At 32.5% G+C, this 21,568-nt stretch overlaps 1 protein-coding gene across 8 annotated transcripts; it reads right to left on the bottom strand.

Annotated features, from left to right (window-relative positions):
- Positions 1-3,582: 3,582 nt before the first annotated feature.
- Positions 3,583-17,737, bottom strand: LOC134721934 (homeobox protein PKNOX2-like). 8 transcript variants are annotated; one of them, XM_063585249.1, is made up of 11 exons: positions 17,448-17,723; positions 14,435-14,537; positions 13,430-13,486; positions 11,763-11,934; positions 9,435-9,797; positions 8,816-8,845; positions 8,684-8,747; positions 6,584-6,717; positions 6,032-6,108; positions 4,793-4,977; positions 3,583-4,237 (listed from the first exon to the last, which is right to left on the bottom strand). In XM_063585249.1, the coding sequence occupies exons 2-11, from the start codon at positions 14,527-14,529 to the stop codon at positions 4,107-4,109; spliced, it is 1,308 nt and encodes a 435-aa protein (XP_063441319.1). In that variant the 5' UTR covers positions 14,530-14,537; positions 17,448-17,723; the 3' UTR covers positions 3,583-4,106. The 8 variants fall into 8 exon arrangements, with proteins under 8 accessions (XP_063441319.1, XP_063441318.1, XP_063441320.1 ...); XM_063585248.1 differs by lacking the exon at positions 8,684-8,747 and adding an exon at positions 8,616-8,679; XM_063585250.1 differs by lacking the exon at positions 8,684-8,747 and adding an exon at positions 8,548-8,611.
- Between the last annotated feature and the right edge of the window lie 3,831 nt (positions 17,738-21,568).

Genomic DNA, 21,568 nt, shown 5'->3' with positions numbered 1-21,568 from the left:
TAAACTGTTATCACAGAAATATGTCTCGCTTTTTGTAATTTCAATAATGCAAATGTTGAAATAAAAAATAGCAACACTTTAATTAACATGTAAGTATAGCAAATATCTAAAGTCAATAAATTGTGACTGAAGGTACATGGCTAAAAAATCTCCATAGAAATGAGATGTGCCAATACTAATACAACTTCATACCAATTACTATTGACTTATCATAAGTAGTTCTCCTTAAACAAACCTAAACACAAACTAATACATGTAAACTAGACAAAATTTCAAAGTCAATACATCATAACTGAGAGGTAGTAAAAAAAATCAATGGTAATGAGATGTGCCAATGTTAATATAACTGCATACCAAGTATCTTCGACCGACCACTACTGGTTCCCCATAAACTGACCTATTTATCACAAACTAATACATTAAAACTAAGCAAAAGTTTCAAAGTCAATAGACCATGAATGAGGGGGTGGGGCCAAATAATATCCATGGAAATGAGATATGCTGATGCTTATACAACTGCATACCAATTATCATCACTTTATCACTAGTGGTTCCCGATAAACTGACCTAATCACAAACTTATACATGAAAACTAAGCAAAAGTTTCAAAGTCAATAGACCATAACTAAGGAGGCGAGGTCAAATAATCACCATGGTAATGAGATGTGCCATAACTTATTCAACTGCATACCAATTATATTTGACTTACCACTAGTGGTTCACCCTAAACCCGACCTAATCACAAACTAATACATTATTGACTCAGCTGTCGGAAACAGCATACCTAGTCTCACGTTGGTCCCTGTGAAGCGAGAAAAAAACTAAATATTGACCTATGAACCATGAAAATAAGGTCAAGGTCAGATGAACCCTGCCAACCAGACATGAACATCTACAATTGATCTAGGCATTAAATTTAGTTAACCCATTGCTTATAGTATCTAAGAAACAAACTTAACCATGAAATCTTGACATTGACCAACGAAACATGGAAATAGGTGAAGGTTAGATGATAGTTGCCAGACAAACATATACAATCCTTTATAGTCTAAAATAGGAAAGATAAAGAATGATAAAATGATTTCTTTTCCATGTCTTTTATTATACATCATTAAATAACAAATACCTGTTCATAACAGATTTCAATAACAATATATCAATAATAAAGCTGAATTCATTGGATTTCAGGGGAGGTAAGTCATTCTATTTCCTCCAAAATACATCAATAAATAAACTTTTAACTGTAAATTAACTTTGCTTCTCCAGCACAATTGCCTTTGTGATATTTTCACCAAGTTTTATGAAAATAACATGTTGGAAACTATCAATTAATGTCACAAATAAATATGTCCATCTTCAAATTAAATGATAAATATATTGAGAATAAAAGAATAAAACACTTATATGATAAGTTTACTTTTGGAATAGAAGATAGAATGTTGTGTCTTTTGATTAAAACTTTTAAAGAATTAAGATGCAAATATTTAAACCTCTGCAATTAAACTTTTGTCGTTTCTGGTGAACGGTGATGTCAGTATTACATATTTATCTCATTAAAATATGCATCTATGTTCAGATCAATATATGACAAAGGCACAATTAATTTAGGACACTGAAACAAGATGAGACATCTCATAGTAAACAGTTAATAGTTTGCCAGATAATGAAAGGCAAATACCATGTTGACACAGTGAGCAGATAGAATTAAATTAAGATGAGGAGAGTTTTTCTGATCAATTTTTTTTTCTTCTGGAGCACTCCAAGACATAAAATTATTACCAAATCACTATGTTGGAATCTTTCAAATTTGACTTAATGGAGCCAACCCGATTTATATCTAGACTGTAAAAAGATTTTACTTTTTTACTTTTTATACATTGTGACTTTGGTGGGGAGTTGTCTTATGAGTGGTTATTCAATTAGGAGATGAAATGAAAATTACATCTCACAGGAATGAACATCATAATAAACTTTCCAGTTTGATGCATTTCAGTCAAAAATTTAGATTTTAGAACATCATTCATGCGTTTAGGGGTGTTGTCTCTACATTCCCATATATTGTGCTAGTAGTTGAAAAGCGATAATGCTATATTGCAATATTTTTTCTGCAAATGAATTCTCATAATTGACAATCAGCACTGCTGTCATTAGGGAATAGTGATTAAGTATCTACAAAACAAATATTATTTTTAGTTTATCCGATCACTCAGACGTTTGATGAACGTTAATAGTGCAGGGATACAGGCTATTCCCTCTATCTGGTAAATGATGTTATAAAGGTGCACATAATTGATGAGTTTTTTCAGGTGAACAAATTAGAAAGTGGTCTATTCAAACAGACAAAAATTATCCACAATTTTATGTGACTTTACAATAAATGAAGGCATACCACTGAGAAACTTTGTGAAATAATATAATATTTCTATAACATTTCTTTGTTATATTTCTGTTTAACTGTACAAAGTGTCAAAAAGTAAGAAAATACTTTAACAATGTTGTATCCCTATACATAAAGTCATAAACATTACAACCATAAACAAAACAATTTTAACAAATATCATATTAAAATATAGAGAAAGCTCAAAGCAATATGAAAACAATTCTGGAGGTAAAAATAATCCTCATATATACAATAAATCCAGGTTAAAATATGTAAAAATACTTATGCAAAAAACAGGTAAACATACATTCTTATCCAAACACATGTATACATATACATATTCTACACATTTGAAAACACACACATACATACCTATGCATACACATGTTTACATACTTAGTTATAACACATCTATACATATGCATGTCCATATATACTTTTCAAAACACCCTTTTACGTACAAATTTATTCAAATGACATTAAAACAAACATTTACAAAAACAAGGCCAACAATTAAAGTCTGATAGTGATTTTAGTTGAATGTGAATGCTAGGTTTCAGGGTAAGATGTATAACCATATTTTTGGCCCCTTATTCCATAACGATTCGGACCATAACCCTCAAAATCATTGCTTACTATCCCTTCATTGTATGGAAACTTGTGGTATAGTTTCAGAGAGATTCATACACTTAAACACAAGTTATTGTTTGAAAACTACAAAAATGCTTATTTTGGACCCCCTTTTTGGCCCCTTAATCCAAAAATATTGGGACCATAACCCCTAAAATCAATCCAAACTTTCCTTTAGTGGTATTGAACCTTCTGGTAAAAACAATTTAAAGATCAATTCATTAAAATTAAAGTTATTGACCGGAAATAAATTAGTCGTAAAAAAAGTGATTATTACTCGACACCAGAATATCATTGAGAGACAAATCTAAGGTCATTCAGAGACAAAATTCACCAAAATACCAAAAGTGTAAATAAGTTTATATATTTTGATATCCATTTAACACGGACAACTAGTGATAAGGTGTATTAGAGGTGACAAATATTATTTGCTATGATGATTATCATATAACCTTTGAATGCATTATTGTTGCAATTTATCGGCATAAAAGAAAACTCAATAAAAAACTGACTTTTGTCAAACACATCTCAGAGTAAAACAAAAACACTTTTGTGAAAATTAAAACCGAAGATTTAAAAGCAAAACAGAGATTTTAAAACAAACTCACCTACAGAAAATGTTAAAACCAATTTTGCTCTTTTCCAAAACAAAGCTACTTAACAAACAAATCATTAATGCATTAGATATTTACATTGGAAGGGTTGGGGAAGTTTTTACTTTCTATGTATCATAAACCAAAGGTAACAGAACTTTGCCATTTCAGAATCTAAGCCATATTTTCTGTGTAAAAATACCAAATTAGTATTGCCCTTTACAATGATTATAATTGGTTGACTATGTCCTTTAAAATGGTATAGAGTATGATTGGTTAAAAGTATTTTTTAAAAAGACATAATATTTATGATTGGTGAACAATATTCTTCATGATGGTTCTTTTGTTTTGGTTTCAAATAATGAATTCAACAATAAATCTTTAGTTTCTGAAATGGCAAATTACAAAGCATTTACATGCCGGTATTAACTGAATCAGTAATTTTTTTACAATACAAAACCAGACAGATTCCAATGTTTAACCAGAATCTATACAAACAAATGCTATGAATTATCATCAATTGTCAGTGCTGTGTTGTCTGTTACCGGAACAGGAGACAATGACTGGTTTCCTGTTTCTGTGTCGTCTGTCTTTTCACTATTACTGTTCATATCTTTGAAACCTGGTTTTTCTTCTGAAAGTAGAATAATGATTTACCACATGTTACAGGTATGACATATGTATACCCTTTGTGTCTTACTGCCTTAAGAACAACAACTCTACATAATGTGTGACAAAGGTTTATTTGTTGAGATAGACAAATTTAAGAGTTAATTTATATTCAAAAGTATACAAAGTTGTTAACTTGTGTCTGTAGATTGTATTTTTGACTATATAATTCATCTTCATCTTACACTGTAATAAAATAGATTGACTCTTTTATAGCTGACTATGCGGTATGGGGTTTGCTCATTGTTGAAGGCCGTACAGTGACCTATAGTTGTTAATGTTAGTGTCATTTTGGTCTTTTGTGGATAGTTGTCTCATTGGCAATCATACCACATCTTCTTTTTTAAATTTCATTTTATTTGCTGAACATAACAAGGAAATCAATGGAAATAAACTTATTGTATAAATCATTGGCAACATAACATTTATTTTATTCATTTGCAGTATCAGAGAAGATCACCAACAAATATATAATGTGACACAATAATAAAATAAATTATTATTTTATAATGATACCAACCTGCTGATTGTATAGAGGCTATTGACATAATGGCAGGAGCAATCTGTGGCTGGAGATTGGCCAGACTCTCCGGCCAGAATCGTTGTAATGGTCGTGTTTGAGGTTTGGACTTTTTTGTTTTGACTTGTTCTGGATTGCTGGCCTCTAGCATTGGCTGAAGTATTCTTCTTCTAGCATTTATAAACCTGAAAACAATAATTTATTAACTATAATTAAAGATTGATCATACACTCAATGCAAAATTCCCATCCATAAGTACCAGGAATGATAGATTTGTTTCATTAAACTTGGAAAAATAAAATGTCACTTTTTTCAAACTTTTGATTGTTATTCTAATATTAATTATTACAAGATCTATGAAATCAATTAAATATATATATATATGTACAACTCATCTAAACATCAGCTCAACAATGTTAGATCTGTAAATTTGCTTTTGGAAATTTTTTGTTCTTCCCTCACGGAGATGTTATTTCAACTGATCGGGCGGAGCTTACATTCTTTTGCATAAGGACAGTCTATTAGAAGATGTGTGTGATAAGGATGATTGCTGTTATAATTATTACTGATTTCTAATCACCTATCGATGTCATCAAAGGAATTATCAAAAGTATTACTGGACATTTCATTGATGAGTTTATCCTAAAATACCTATCTATAGATGGACTGGTTTATCATGAGGGAACCGATTAAACTCAGCCCAGTAAAGTGAAAGAAATCTAGTAATATCTTGACATCACTGTAACCGAGGCCCTAGACCATTATATATCAAAATTGTCCTAATAGATGTTTTTATCTTCAATGCAATATAAACTTACGGCAAAAGTCTCAGAGCAATTAGCATGACAATGAAATTTCAGCATTTTCATTAAATTTCTTCAACATTCTTTCAATGTTAACAACAATGAATCAATATTAGGTACAGCTATTCTCTTTAATATGGCCACTTTATTAGTTCAATTAATGAATTCTAGTAAGGGCTATTGCAGAAAAGATATGTGTAAGGGGGTTAAATTGGAAGGCACTTGATTTATTTTTGAATGCGTAGGAGCAGTTCACAAAGTCTTAATTGTGTGATAAGCATGCAAAAGTTTGGGTGATGGCCATTTTTTTCTTTTAAAAGAGATTTCCCTGGCTATTAAGGTTGCCACACAGAAGAAATTACCTGCTACTAAATTTGTAAAAAATGAAAAAAAAAGATTAATTTACATTGCTTTATATTCTTATTTAATCACTTACCAATTATTTACTTGTAATAAAGTAAGGTTAGTTTGATTAGCAATCTGTCTTTTTTCATCTTCTGTTGGATATGGATGCTAAATAAAATAAAGGATTGCAAAATAAGTGCATACATTAAATTCAATTAAAAAACTTAAAATATGACAACCACCTTTTAAACATATCTCTAACTTTTAGCAAACATAACTAAATATACAATATTAGGTCAATATCAGAAAAATAAATGTATCAACTTTTTTGTTTGAGGCTTAGAAATTGGGGAAAGGCAAGGTTTAACAAGCTCTTCAATTGTTTCGTGTGTAATACAAAAAGTTGATATATTTTTTTTTAATTCACCTGATACTGCTTTTATTGCAGCTAACAATAACTACAACTATTGTTCTGAAAATGTTAACCCTTATTATTGTTTTCTAATCCTCTTAAAAAATTAATTCCTTTATTCAAAATCAATCTTAAACATTTGAAATGAAAAAGTGTTTTTACAAACACATGACCAAATAAACATAGACACCTCTCTTTTTATCTTAATTTTAAAAATTTAACTATACATACAACAATATGTTGGAATAACCAGGATTTCATCACTTGAGTTGCTGACTTTGGTAAAACTCCTCGTTTACTCTTCTTTTTGTCACTACCATCTTCGTCATCAGAACTTAAATGACCTGCTAATGCTGACAAAGCACCTGTAATTACCATGGTTATATTATAAACAGTCACTCAGTAAAAATTTAGGCTACTACATGTATAAAGTATGTGATATTGCATATGAGACAAAATAAACTAGGATAGTTCAATTGTGTAAAAATCAATTTATTAGTTCTATTTTAATTATCATTAAGTTTAGGAGAGTATCGATATATATTTTAGCAAAGGGTGTAAATGTTATGAAGAATAAGCCTACAATACCAATAATAAATAATTCTAAATAATGAAAATATAAGCCTTTACTGTCAGATATTTATCTTCATATTAATTTCAGATGTTCATCTTGTCAGGTCATGCAAAGCTTTGCAATACAAAACACTTACAAAAATTTAACATAAGAAATGTTACCCTGTCATATATTAAATGTGCAAAAATTAATTTCTAATTAAGATTGGTGTAACAGATGTTTTAAAGTTTATGTATCTGTATCTGTATCTGGGTGGACAGAATTTACATTTACAGTTATCTGTGATCACAGTAAAATTATATCATATGAAAAATCATTGCTTTTATTAAACTGTCACTCGTATTTTTTTATAATCTACCTATTGCTCACATTCTATCCATTGGCAGAAGAGTCATATCAAAGACAAATATCATGTACATTGTCACATAACTTTGACTCTGTACTGACCATTGCCATGTATATGGGGGAAAAGTTGTCTAAGAAGCTGCAATTACATAATCTAAAAGTGTTTAGTCTTTTAACAAGCAGAGTATTAAACTACAACATTTCAGATGAAGGTGATAATGCCTATTAGTAAATTTTGATAACTAAAGTGATCATACCTGCACTTGATGCTGGTGTAACAGAATTGACCCCAATCTGTGATATTGGTGTGCCACCATGAACCTACCTGCACTTGAAGCTGGTGTAACAGAATTGACCCCAATCTGTGATATTGGTGTGCCACCATGAACCTACCTGCACTTGATGCTGGTGTAACAGAATTGACACCAATCTGTGACATTAGTGTACCACCGTGAACCTACCTGCACTTGATGCTGGTGTAACAGAATAGACACCAATCTGTGATATTGGTGTGCCACCATGAACCTACCTGCACTTGATGCTGGTGTAACAGAATTGACACCAATCTGTGACATTGGTGTGCCACCATGAACCTACCTGCACTTGATGCTTGTGTAACAGTATTGACACCAATCTGTGACATTGGTGAGCCACCATGAACCTACCTGCACTTGATGCTGGTGTAACAGAATTGACACCAATCTGTGACATTGGTGTGCCACCATGAACCTACCTGCACTTGATGCTGGTGTAACAGAATTGACACCTATCTGTGACATTGGTGTGCCTCCATGAACCTACCTGCACTTGATGCTGGTGTAACAGAATTAACACCAATCTGTGACATTGGTGTGCCACCATGAACCTACCTGCACTTGATGCTGGTGTAACAGAATTGACACCAATCTGTGATATTGGTGTGCCACCATGAACCTACCTGCACTTGATGCTGGTGTAACAGAATTGACACCAATCTGTGACATTGGTGTGCCACCATGAACCTACCTGCACTTGATGCTGCGTAACAGAATTGACACCAATCTGTGACATTGGTGTGCCTCCATGAACCTACCTGCACTTGATGCTGGTGTAACAGAATTGACACCAATCTGTGACATTGGTGTACTACCATGACCCTACCTGCACTTGATGCTGGTGTAACAGTTTTGACACCAATCTGTGACATTGGTGTGCCACCATGAACCTACCTGCACTTGATGCTGGTGTAACAGTATTGACACCAATCTGTGACATTGGTGTGCCTCCATGAACCTACCTGCACTTGATGCTGGTGTAACAGAATTGACACCAATCTGTGACATTGGTGTGCCTCCATGAACCTACCTGCACTTGATGCTGGTGTAACAGAATTGACACCAATCTGTGACATTGGTGTGCCTCCATGAACCTACCTGCACTTGATGCTGGTGTAACAGAATTGACACCAATCTGTGACATTGGTGTGCCACCATGAACCTACCTGCACTAGATGCTGGTGTAACAGTATTGACACCAATTTGTGACATTGGTGTGCCTCCATGAACCTGGACTGGATTTGATGCTGCTTGTTGAAACTAAAATGAAAAAGTTAGTCATAGTATTCTAAGTAGATCTATACAATACCTAATTATAAGGAATCTGCATATTTCAAATCTCTTTAGAGTTTACTTGGGTTAGCAATCTACTGCTTGTATGTTTTGATAGTCCAAAAGCATCAAAATATGAATTCATAATTTAACTATGAACAGAATGAGATATAACATGTTCATTTTTGTACAGTCACGACAGTGTAATCAATCTAAAATTCGTTTTTTAACATCATGAACACAATAGGTCATTTTTCAAACATCTAAATGTGAATGTCTGTCATAACACCTCTTGAAAGTAAAAGGAAAATGCTGAGCTAATCATGAAAAATATTAAATAAGAAGTAAGAGGAAAATTTTGCATAGTTGTCAGATCATACATGTATGTTTTCGTGCGTCATGGAAATTAGTACTATATACATGTATGCATGCTCAATGGAAATTGTGGTGTCAAAATGCATTCATAATGGAACAACAACCCATGAGTTGATGATATATATGTTAGAAATAATGAAGAGTGGATTTTTTAAAGAAACTAATCTGTGTGTGAAATTTTTTAAATAAACCATACACATACCTGTATTGGTTGAGCCACTAAGCCTTGTGGGGTGTGGACCATTTGATATATCGTGCCACCAGACATAATCTGACCTGGACCTAACTGTGGCATTGACACAGAGGCTGGAGACACTGTCTGTCCTAACATGACATTGTTGGCTGTAGATGTTAAATTCGGTGCTATCGGTACATTCTTTGTACCTGAAGGTGGTGGTGAACCAACATCAGAATCGTCAAAGTCGGATTCCACTTTTAACAATTGTTCACTTTGAAGTTTTCCTCTTAGACAATTTATGTATCGATTACAGAAGTCTTTACACAATTCGTTCACTTTCTCTAATTCTAACAGATGAATCCTCAATACCTGAATAGCTTTGACCATCTGTAAACATGAAATTAGAAAATAATTGATATCATAATGATTCAGCTAAATTTTCAAATTGAAGGGCATAACTGAAGGTACAAATCAACAGGTTCCAATGCCTCAAGCTTTATACTGTAAGATTTATAATTTATGAAGGAAGTTCCAGCTACTGAGGCAGTTTGATCTACATTTTTTTTTAAATTTTCAACAACTTTTAATTTACATATATGCAAGCATAACTGATCATTACATCAATACATGGAAGGGCCTTTTATTTATAGGGTATGGGTATTTCTGCATGTTGATACGTACTCACTGTAACCCATAATTGCTTGTATCGCCTTCATTTAAACTTTTGGGGATAGTAGTCTCATTTGCAATCTTACCACATCTTTTATTTTTATATATACATCATGTTCATGTAGAGTGGGATGCTCATTTTCATCATAACTTTCAATGTTTTCTGCAGGTTATGTTCTTTATGTTTTTGAGGTAAACTGATATTTCTATATTAAGATAACATCAAAAACATATTATTTTTAAGTTGAAAATGTTTTTCTGTTTGAGAAAAAAAATCTTCTGAAAAGTTAGATTAAAGGCTATTTGAAATTTATGTTTAGTCAAAGGGGGGGGGGGGGGGGGGGGGGGTGGGGGGGCACATATTTGCTGTTTTTGCACATCTATTTAAAACCAGCAAATTGCAGCTTTCAACAATATTTACAGGTATCAAATCAATTTCATTATAGATGAATAGCAGACATTTCAACCGTGTAAATTTGAAATTTAGGGCAATCAGTCAAAGAATTATTAAATTATTTTTTTTACAAATCATGTTTTTCATGAAGGAAATTGTTCGAAAAATCCTCGTCTGTTTTTCAGTCCTTTGCGGTAAGTGCCGAAATTTTTTTCTCAATTAAAAATAATCATAAAAATCATTAAAATAAAATTATTTACCGGCATATTTCTCCCATTTCACCCATGCTTTGAAATATTTACACACCAAAATCATGAACAAGAAAATTGTATTCGGCGAAAATGAGCCCACTCTATCATTTGTCTATCTATCTACTGTGAAAGTACTTTTATTCGTGGGGTACCAATTTTCGTGGTTTTCGTGGGTGACTTGATCCACGAATTTAAGTGTCCAACGAAATAAAACAACCATTGTCCAAATCAAGACATGGAAAGATCCTGATCCGTAGGTTTTACTACTGATATGATCTAGATAATATATTGAATGATGCCAAATCTGAGAATATTTTAAAAGCAGTCACAGAACTACAACTACATACGGGATTATACCCATTTAATCTTTAATTACCTAAACTGTACAACTTTTTATCTTTTAATTATCATAAAAACATTTTTGATCGATGAAAGTCAGATTTCCGGTTTTGTTATGCTAGTATGATAAAGTGTTCATTTTATATCATCATAGTTCTCGTCCATATATGGGAAATAATAATTTCATGCTTAGGCTTGATTTTGATAAGAATTATTTGACATTTCAAGATACGTTTATAACATTTGTTATGTTACTGTTCTCTTTAGGTGACATGTTTATGGCCTAATTAACACCTTTGATGGTCTTTAATCTGTTGATCACTTTATGATGAGCTAATTACTGTTATCACTACGATTTATAGGAGTCAATGTTTACTTTGCAATTTCCTTCAATCCAGACATTTTGTAACCTTCGTTTCTAATGGCTTTAAATTTTTTTTTTTTAATTTTTTTTAGAAATTTGAAATCCACGAATTTAAAAACCCACGAACATGTAAATATTGCTCAAACCACGAAAATTGATACCCACGAATTAAAGTACTTTCACAGTATCCCAAATCACCAATTTTGCCTTTCAGCGTAGTGTTTATTCAAATTAGGCAAAGCTTTAGGCAACATTTCTAAATTCCCAAAAATACAGTTTAAAGCAATAAACTTAGCTATTAGGGCCAATCAAACTTCACTGTAATACATACATACCAAATTATCTAAATCTGGGTCTTCACTGAAAAAAGGTTTACGGTCTTTCTCTTGTCGTTGTACGAAGGACTGTATGTCAATATCAAAACTGTCAGAACTTGGACAATCAGCTGACTGTGAGGCCTGCTCACATTTCTCAAATAACAACACTAACAATGGAAATAAGGGATGGCTGAAATAGATATTAAATATATCAAGCAATTATTTATCAGTTTAAGAAAATAAAAGTAACCTATCAATTTGTTGTACATTGTATTATGTTTTATCTAAAATTTCAGTTTCCCAAAAGTTATTGCAAATTTATTTCTGGTTTATAGCTATAGATTGTTCATTTGGAAATAATTTGTTGTAAAGAGTTTCCATTTCCTCATCTGATAATGTAAGTCAGTGGTACTACTTGTACAAGGTTTTTTTATTTACTTGAATAAGTAAAATAAATGTAATCATACAAGTGAGGTATAATGTTAAAATAATCCCCCCTTTATTTTCTAAAATATTTACTTGTATAAGTGAATTTTTATTACAATTCCACAAAAGTTCTCAAGTTTTGAGATGTAAAAGATGCCTATAATGATATTTCCCAGCTTAGCTCAATTTTTGTAATAGGGTTCAATGTTTCATCTCATTAATTCAACAAAGAAACTGATTGCCCAAAGATCTTAAGGTGGTACCTAACACTACAGGGAGATAACTCTGTAATATCAGCTAAACGTTTTATTTACGTTGCATTGTGAAGGCAATATATAGCTTCTCAATGATCAAAATTAGTGTTTGTCAAACTGCTATATAACCAGTGTAATTTTTCTGATAAAATGTTTGGTTCAAATTTTTTGAATTTTTAATTATTTTGTATAAGGGTCAAAGTAAATACTTTGTCAAAATTTTATGAAAATTAATCGAGTCAAATTAATTTTAGAGAAAGTGTTGGGTACCACCTTAAGTATTTGCACAAGGCCTTCAAAAATTGCTCCTTGGGAGCTTGTAAATAAGCAGTGTTCTTAAATTACACTTAAATGATAAATAAAGCAACTGCAAAGGGCAATTTAAAATTCTATTAGAACAAAGAAATCCTAAGAATTTAAGAAAAGAAGAAATTATGACTTTTTTTAATTATCATGATTATATAGGTAAAAAAAAATCTGAATGTCTAAGGGACATAACTAATCCATATTTTTTTTACCTATACAAGTAAATCAAATTCACTTGTATAAGTATCCTACAAGTTTACTTATATAAGTATATTAATATTACTTTTTCAAGTAAATAAAAATATATTGTACAAGTAGTACCCCTGACTGAATGCAATTTTGCTATTTTTTTGGATCACAAAAAATTCTGGACCAAGTTTCATACAATCATGACAATTCATGTTAGATATGACAAAATTAGGTATGTTTAAAAACTTTAACCACAGACTTAATTTTAAATTGTTTACAGTGCTATTGTGAGAATGTTTGATAGCTACATGTATGTCTTGCCTCATGTACAAAATGTTACAGATATCAATCCTGGAAAGCAGTCTGATCAAACTAATTTGCTACCTGCATATCCAAGTAATTGCTGGTTACGGCAACTTGTCTAATGTGTATTGAAATCGGATCTAAACAACAAGGTAATCAATACATTTAGGCAATGACCATGATGACTGGTTCCCTATTTTTTCTTACCTATAAATAGCCTTTTTCTCATCCTCTGTTTCTGAACTGCTCTTTGTTGTTTCATTTCTATAACAAAGTAAACATACAGGTCAACAATAAATTACTGAATAGAATCAAGTTTTCTCCATATTGATATTTTGCAGTACATTGTATCTTGGAATGATCATGATGATAAGCTGTTAAATTGCTTTCATTGACTGCAGTGTATTTTTTGGTTTTCTTGATCAAATCAATACATTTTGTATCTTTTGCAAATTGCATGTTTAGATTTATATCTATATCAAGTCTAGGTCAAATGCTTACAATATTGCATAGACAGGTGAACCACATTTTATTTCAATAAGAAACTTGGAAATCATTTGTTACTCAGTTTTCACAAAGAAGGAAAAGAAGCAATTATTATTTCATTTCATCTTTATTCTTAACAAAAAGCATTAAATTGAATTCTTAATCTTAACATTTTTAACATTTCAATTCACACTTTTGTTTTCCTTCAATAATCATGATAATTTTAAAGTGAAAAGCAAAATGCAATTGAAGTTAAATGGTGTGAAATTTTCCCAAATGTTTGCTGCAATGTCTTTTGTGTGACATTTTGGGGTGGAGGCTGTCAATTACTGCATTATATAAATTTTTGTTTCCAGTTGCTGAAATTTTCTATTTGTTCCATAATTCTCCGAGTCCTTACAAAGGTAAGCAGTCTTATTATAATTTTTTATACCTATAATGGTTTACTTTGACAAATTGTGACTTGGATAGAGAGTCTCATTGGCACTCATACAACATCTACTATATTAAGGGGGATGGACTTTTATCGGGATTCCAGGATCAGGTGTTCCTAACTTTAAGCTCTGGATTTCTGGGTTGATAATTTTGGGATCCGGGAATTCTTTTTTCAAAATTTCGGGATTTAAATTTGTTTAAATTCTGGGCCTCAGGATTTCTTGTATTTAAGTCCCCTCCACCCCTGCCCCCACCCCGGCCTCTTTATTTGATAAGTTTTCAAAAACTTACCCATCACATTCTTGTATTCCTGCTGTTGTGACAATGGCTGCTAACAGATTAACTCCTGTGTACTGTGAAATATCGGGTGGTAACACAGACATCATCTACACCCCTAAAAAAAAGAGAATTTAACTAATTAAAAAAAAAGTCTATCACTTAAAATTCTTTGTTCAACAAATATATAGGAATTCACATTATAGTCTTAAGACTTATTTTAAAGCTAATTGATTGTGAGGCAGAATCAGCTTACTCTTCTAGAGCACCCAAGATCACCCCACCCCTAGTTTTTGGTGGTTTTGTAATGCACAGTCGTTAGTTTTCTATGTTGTGTTTTGTATACTGGAGATTGTCATTTGGTCTTTTTTTATTTTTTGTCATGGCATTGTCTCTTTATTTTTCACTCATGAGTTTGAATGTCCCTTTAATACCTGTCACCCATCTTATTTAAAAAAGATATAAAAAGGTGTTGCCACAGGACACATCTGTTAGCATGGTAAATAAATTCTCCCATTTCACTCAAGTAATTTTGGGGCCCTTAATAACTTGTTGATCGGTGTGAACCAAGGCTCTGTGTTGAAGACTGTACTTTAACCTATAATGGTTCGCTTTTATGAATTGTTTTTTGGATTGAGAGTTGTCTCAATGGCACTCACACCACATCTTCCTAGAGTGGGGTGCTCATTTTCGCCATATCTTTCCATGTTTTCTAGTCTATGTTCAGGTCTATATGTTTTTGAAGTATACTGATATTTCTATATGAAAATAACTTCAAATGCAAAACATTCCTAAGCTTGAAAACATGTTTGTTTGAAAATAACCATCTGTAAAGTTAGATTAAAGGGTGTTCGAAATTTCCTGAAGTTTTGTCAATGGGGGACACGTATTCGCCGTTTTTACACATCTATTTAAAACCAAATAACTGCATCATTATATAATATTTATCAAATAAATTTCATTATAGATGAACAACAGACATTTCAAAGGTGTTAAAAAACAGAAATTGAGGCCAATCAGTCAAAAAAATATGAAGAAAAAAATCTTTGAAAATCCTGTTTTTCATTCAGGCAACTGACTGAAAATCGTTATCTATTTTTCGATCTTTTGCAGTAAGTGCCATTATTTTGTTTAAGTTTAAAAAATAATCATATTTGTTATAAAATTATAATTTATCAACATATTTCTCTCATTTCAGCCATTCTTTGAAGTGTTTACACCTCAAAATCATAAAACGGCGAAATTGTGTCCCCGGCGAATATGAGCCCCCCATTCTAACGTGAGGGTACCCAAATTGCACCTATTTTGACAGTTTTTTAACCTACGTTTATTTATGCTTCAGACAAAAGTTTTCATTATGTGTTTATTTTGTAGATGTATCATTATTTACTTTATGGTTTCACCAATTTAATTTTGAATCCATGTGGAATCATAGAAAAATTGGTCTGAAGTGACCTCCAAACCATCAATGATTCTGTAATGAGGAGTACCCAAATTGCATCCATGCTTAAATTCACATCGTCAAAAGTGAAATAACACAGCTTTTGTTTAATTTCTTCATATATTTTGAACAATTGGATATTAGTCCATGCTTACTCTTCATTTTTTAAGAAATGGATACTTGTAACATATTGTATTTGCTAATTTTAAAAAGATGACATTTTGATGACGTCGCATGGCGATGTTTCCGTACATTTTGCTTTTTCAGTCTTTCATCTGTTGATAAATACCACGTGATAAATACTGTGAACGTTTTGTGTAAATATTTTTACCTATGTTGAAAGACGTGCATAGTATCAAATCATAAAAATACAAATTGTTTAGTCTCTAGGAAATCTTGTAAGGTTTCCGCTGCTATTTTTGCTAAATAGGTGCAATTTGGGTACTCGTTGCAATTTGGGTACCGTGACGTTATATCTACATTTTTTTGTATTTATGTACAATGTATTTACAGGTTTAGTTTTGGTTCTCTTGTTACAATATATTATACATGTATGTATCTAAATATTCCTTCTAGTTCAGAATTTAAGTCAACCATGTATCAAGATCAAGATGTGATGGAAATAATTTGGATCTGTTTTACACATGTATTATGTCACATTTCTATAAATTAATAGTTTTCATAATAATTATATGAACAGAGGTGGATTTATGTACCCATCCTTTTTGAAGGAAAAATTTGGTTGATTAATATTTAGGGAATCAATTTAGCATGACTGGAACAGCCCCCTCTTAGGCCATCAGTGGGCCCCCTATTGAAAATCTAGGATGCACGACTGATAAAGTATCTCGTCTCTCATTTTTTTCTTTTTGTCATTTCTTGGCAAAAATATTGTAACTTATTAGTGAGACCAAGAAATTAACAAGATTAAATACGGTATATAACATGTATAAAAATGATTTTAAAATGAACAACAGTTAATTCCTTTAATATTGAATATAATACATGAATCCTGTATTAAAACAGTACAAAAGGATGTTTTTCTACCTGTATTTTACAATTTTTTAATCAATTTCAAATTTTAAAACCTGCATAAATGTTTCATTTCAATATATATAACAATGGGCGGTCTTGGAATCAATTTATTCCATATTGAGTTTTATCCATATTTAACTTGTTTTAAAACTAATATAACATTCATAACTATATAATCTTTATTTACACAAATTTCACGGTCTGGTGACTTTTATCAATTATCTTGTCCAGGTCAAAATTACACAATCAATATTCATTTATAAAAAGGAAGAAATGACAAGATTTTTCATTTTCAAGTAAACAGCCATGCTGAAAATAATAAAAACAGGTTGATATTCAAATGTCCAATTGTCTCGTCGTCTATTACACCAAGTTAAAATTTGTTAAAATCGTTGAAATAAAAATCATTTTACAGCATACACGGAACACTGTTTACCGTGTAGGCCATTGCAATCAAATTAGATTTAAATGACACACAAGAGAATAGTAAGAATTACATAAAATACTATAAGAAAAAGATACATAAATCAGATCAAAACATGCCAATCTTACATATAATTGACAGTTTACCCTCGCTTCTAGACGTTGTCACTCTTCGTCAAAATGGCGGGCATCAATTTGCCGACACTGCCCACAAAACCACGTGACATTGACGTAAACTCCACTTTTTAACACTTTTTACATAGTAATTCATTAAAGTACACATTGTTTTTGCAGTAATTTAATGTAAATTGTTTAATTACATTGTACAAAAATGTTGCACAATGAATTTAATTTAGGAGTCGTCTTAATTAGATTTGATTTATGATGATTAGCACATCCCATTGGACACCCTCATATCAGTGTTCTCATTGAATGACACGTCTTGATTGACAATGACAGGCGATCAAATAAAGGTTGATGACCACGCATTCTGCGTTTCCAACTAAAATATGAAAGTAAAAGTGAGAGCAACAATAATAAACCTATATTTAACGTGATGTTTGTTTGTTAAATCGGTTCATTAGCATATTTATTTAACTTCTTAATAAATTGCTGATAGTCGGCCGTGACCTATTGTTGATCGATTGACACTTTCAAAGTTTAAAGTAAAAGGCACAGTTAGGGTTGTTATTGCATTAAAACTATAATCAATTGATGGCAATTAGACTTATAATACACCAGGATTATATAATTCAATTAGACGGATGTAAGATTATATCTAAGTAAAGGAAATCTTCAAAGGCCCAAACAAGTATGAGAATAACCGAAAAAAGGGGGAGGGGTGCTAGCAAAACGGTTACAAATATACTGAGGATTTGTATAGTAATCCCTTACTACACAAATCCTTGGATATTCTTGTACGGGGTCCTAATGCAATGAAAGATAGAATGTAACTAAGTAAAAGAAATCTTCCAAGACCTACAATTTGACAAGACAGTGTGAGAATAACGAAAAGGGGGAGGGGATTAGGGGGTGCTAGCAAAACGGTTCCAGTTATACTTATAAGATCTTATAACGCACGAATGATAATAACCAATGACAGAAATAACCTTTTACCGCTTGTTCCTATCATAAAAAAAAACCAAGAATTAGTGCGCTATTAATCACACTCAGAAACCTTTCACAACAACCATTGAAAAAAAGGGGAGGTACATTGTTTTTTTGTCCGAGTCAGAAATAAATTTATACTTGAGCTAGGTGCACAAAATTATTGCAGTTTAATCTGAACTAAAAAAAAAAGGGGGGGACCTCCGCCCCCCCCCCCCCCCCCCCCCATAAATCTGCCTCTGGAGGATATCAGTGTAGCAGTGTGTATAAACTGTATAATTGTAAGATTGTAATATGGGTTTCAAATAAGTTAAATGAATAAACAGGAAAAGAACATAAAAAAGTCCAAGTCCGTACTAGTGTCCAGATTTTATATTAAAGTTTAGCATAAATTAATCAAATACATCTGTAGATCCTAATTATAGTTGTCATCGTTTACGGTCATGTTTTTCTACACTAAATCCAGGGAATGTTGGATGTTTACTGATTGATATTTTAGTCTTGGATAAATGTTTTCATCTTCTTTTTCATTAGTTGTTATTGACTTTGAACTAGCTGTCAGTAACGGAGAGTACACCCATATCTGTAATTAGTGTATTTTTGTTTTGGAATAGATAAGTACACAGCCATATAAAAAAGAAGATGTGGTATGATTGCCAATGAGACAACTATCCACAATGTCTACTTTCTGTTTTTGTTAGATGTCTTTCTTTTTGTATCCATCTGATGTGTTATAAGCCATTTGCAACTAAATTTTATAGTCTGTTCTAATTGTACTGTAACACCACTTTACAAGGTTAGAGGGATGGTTGAGCGCTCACAAATATGTTTAACACCGCCACATTCTTCATCTTCCAGTCCAAAGCTAGAAGTAAGAGTCGTGGGATCAGGTTTGCCATATTTATGTGTTTTTCGTAAACCGTTTCCTTATATATTAGGCCATTAGTTTTCTTAATTTAATTCTTTCATATTTTCATGTCAGGGCATTTCAAAGCCGACCATACGGTATGGGTTTTAGGCCGTGACAGATGCGGATTTGAGGCGTCCCCCTCTTTTTTTGCCGATAAATTGCAATGCATTTGAATAGGGACTTATCATGGTTGGAACGCCCTTTAAACCTGTTTTTTTTGTGCATATACAGTGGCGGATCCATTAATTGTCAAAAAAGGGGAAGGGAGGACACTGACTAAGACGGCATTAGAGGGGACCTTCCCGGCCTACCTCAGTGATTCCTATATAATCACATAATTTTTCTATAAAAATAACCGGGGACCGTCCCCCCTAAATCCGCCTCAGATTTATCAGGGCGTTAGCATTTACGTTTGAATTATTTTGCATTTGTCATTTTGGGTTTTGTTAGACGTCCATTTTCACTGAACTAGTAAAAATTTGGGTTAAGGGGCCAGCTGAAACATGCCTCCGTGTGAGGGATTTTATAGATTTGCTGAGGACCCATATTGTAGCTTTGGGCTTTTTTTCTCTATGGTCGGTTTGCTGTCTCTTAGACACATTCCCAATTTCCATTCTAAATGATATGTAGCTTGCAATGTGGATATGGTATGGGGATTCCTCATTTTCAATTGCCATACAGTGACCTGTAGGTGCAAACATCTACGTCATTTGGGAGGAGAGTTGTCTAATTGGCAATCATACCGCATCTTTTTTTTTATATCATCAATTGTCAATGATCTTTGAAATGAAGGTTTAATCTTGGTAGATAGATTGCTTATTTCTGGACTTCGCCATTTGAACTGTCGTAGATAATTAATTATTGCCTAAGCCCTTTTTGGCAATCATACCGCATGCAATTATTTCAAAGACCAATCATAAATGATAAATATAAATACTGCTGATATCAGAGGATCTAGATGGGGTTATTCATTTCTGTATTCCTTCAGTGTTTTGTCTATATTTTATAGTTTTTCTCATCACTTGGCGTCTTCATTAACTTCTATTTTTTTACATTATGAACTTTTCCCAGAGAACCACCGAATAGAATGAAACCAAACATTGGAAGAATGTTCCTTACGAGGTGATGACAAAGTTTGTCAAATCATCCAAGATGACCGCAAGCAGGGATTTAGTTTAACATATGAAACTACTGGAAATATATAAATATGTTTTCAATTAGAGAACCACCGAATGTATGAAACCTAATGTGACATGAATGTTTCTAATAAAGTGGTGGCCAAGTGTTATCACTTTGAAGCCAATCAATCATCCAAGATGACTGCCATGCAGCGTTGAACTTAGTTTAACAAAGGACACTAGGGACAAAGCAAACAAATGTCCTTTGTTTTAAAGGACCACTGATGGGAATGAAACCAAACATGGCATGAATGTTACTTTTGAGGTGTTGAACTTGTGTTGTTTCTTTGTAGCCAGTCAAGCATACAAGATGGCTGCCAGCGGGAAACTAAGCTAGTTTAGCAAAGGACGCTATGTGAAACACATATGAAAGTCTTGTTTTGAAGAATCACTAAATGGAATAGAATAAAAACCAAACATGACATGAATGTTCCTTTTTAGATGCTCACCAAGTGTCGTACTTTATAACAAATCCATCACCCAAGATGGCCACCAGCAGGTGATCTCGTTGAACATAGGACCATATGGACAATACATACACAAGTCTTCTTTAAGAGAACCACTGAATGGAATGAAACCAAACATGGCGTGCAGCTGTTGCATGAATGTTCCTTATGAAGTGCTGGCCAAGTGTTGTTACTTTGAAGCCGATCCATCATCCAAGATGGCCAACAGAGGAGAACTTAGTTAAACACAAGACCCTGAGGGAAATATATCCATATGTATTCTTTTAGAAAACCACTAAAACGAATGAAATGAAGTTATGAATATTCCTGATGAGGCGCTTACCAAGTGTTGTAGTTTTGTAGGCAACCAATCATCCAAAATGGCCACCAGCGGGAGCTAGATTTCGTTAAAAATAGGACCCTAAGGGTAATACATACAAATGTTAGAGAACCACTGAAGGTAACAAAACAGATGTTTCTTTTGAGGTACTGACCAAATGTTGTTACTTTGAAGCCAAACCATCATCAAAGATGGCTGCCAGAGGACTTAGTTTAAAAAAGGGACCATTAGAGAAATATATACAAATGTCTTTATTTAGAAAAACACTA

Source organism: Mytilus trossulus, chromosome 6 (assembly GCF_036588685.1).
Source record: "Mytilus trossulus isolate FHL-02 chromosome 6, PNRI_Mtr1.1.1.hap1, whole genome shotgun sequence".
NCBI lineage: Eukaryota > Metazoa > Mollusca > Bivalvia > Mytilida > Mytilidae > Mytilus > Mytilus trossulus.
This window is presented reverse-complemented; position numbering and strand designations above follow the sequence as displayed.

Coding starts and splice junctions, on each gene's coding strand:
- LOC134721934 (XM_063585251.1), bottom strand. CDS start 14,529: ATGATGTCTGTGTTACCACCCGATATTTCACAGTACACAGGAGTTAAT. Junction 6,718..8,751: donor TACACCAGCATCTAGTGCAG/GTAGGTTCATGG, acceptor TGGTAATTACAG/GTGCTTTGTCAGCATTAGCA. Junction 4,978..6,031: donor TTATTACAAGTAAATAATTG/GTAAGTGATTAA, acceptor TATTGTTTTCAG/GTTTATAAATGCTAGAAGAA.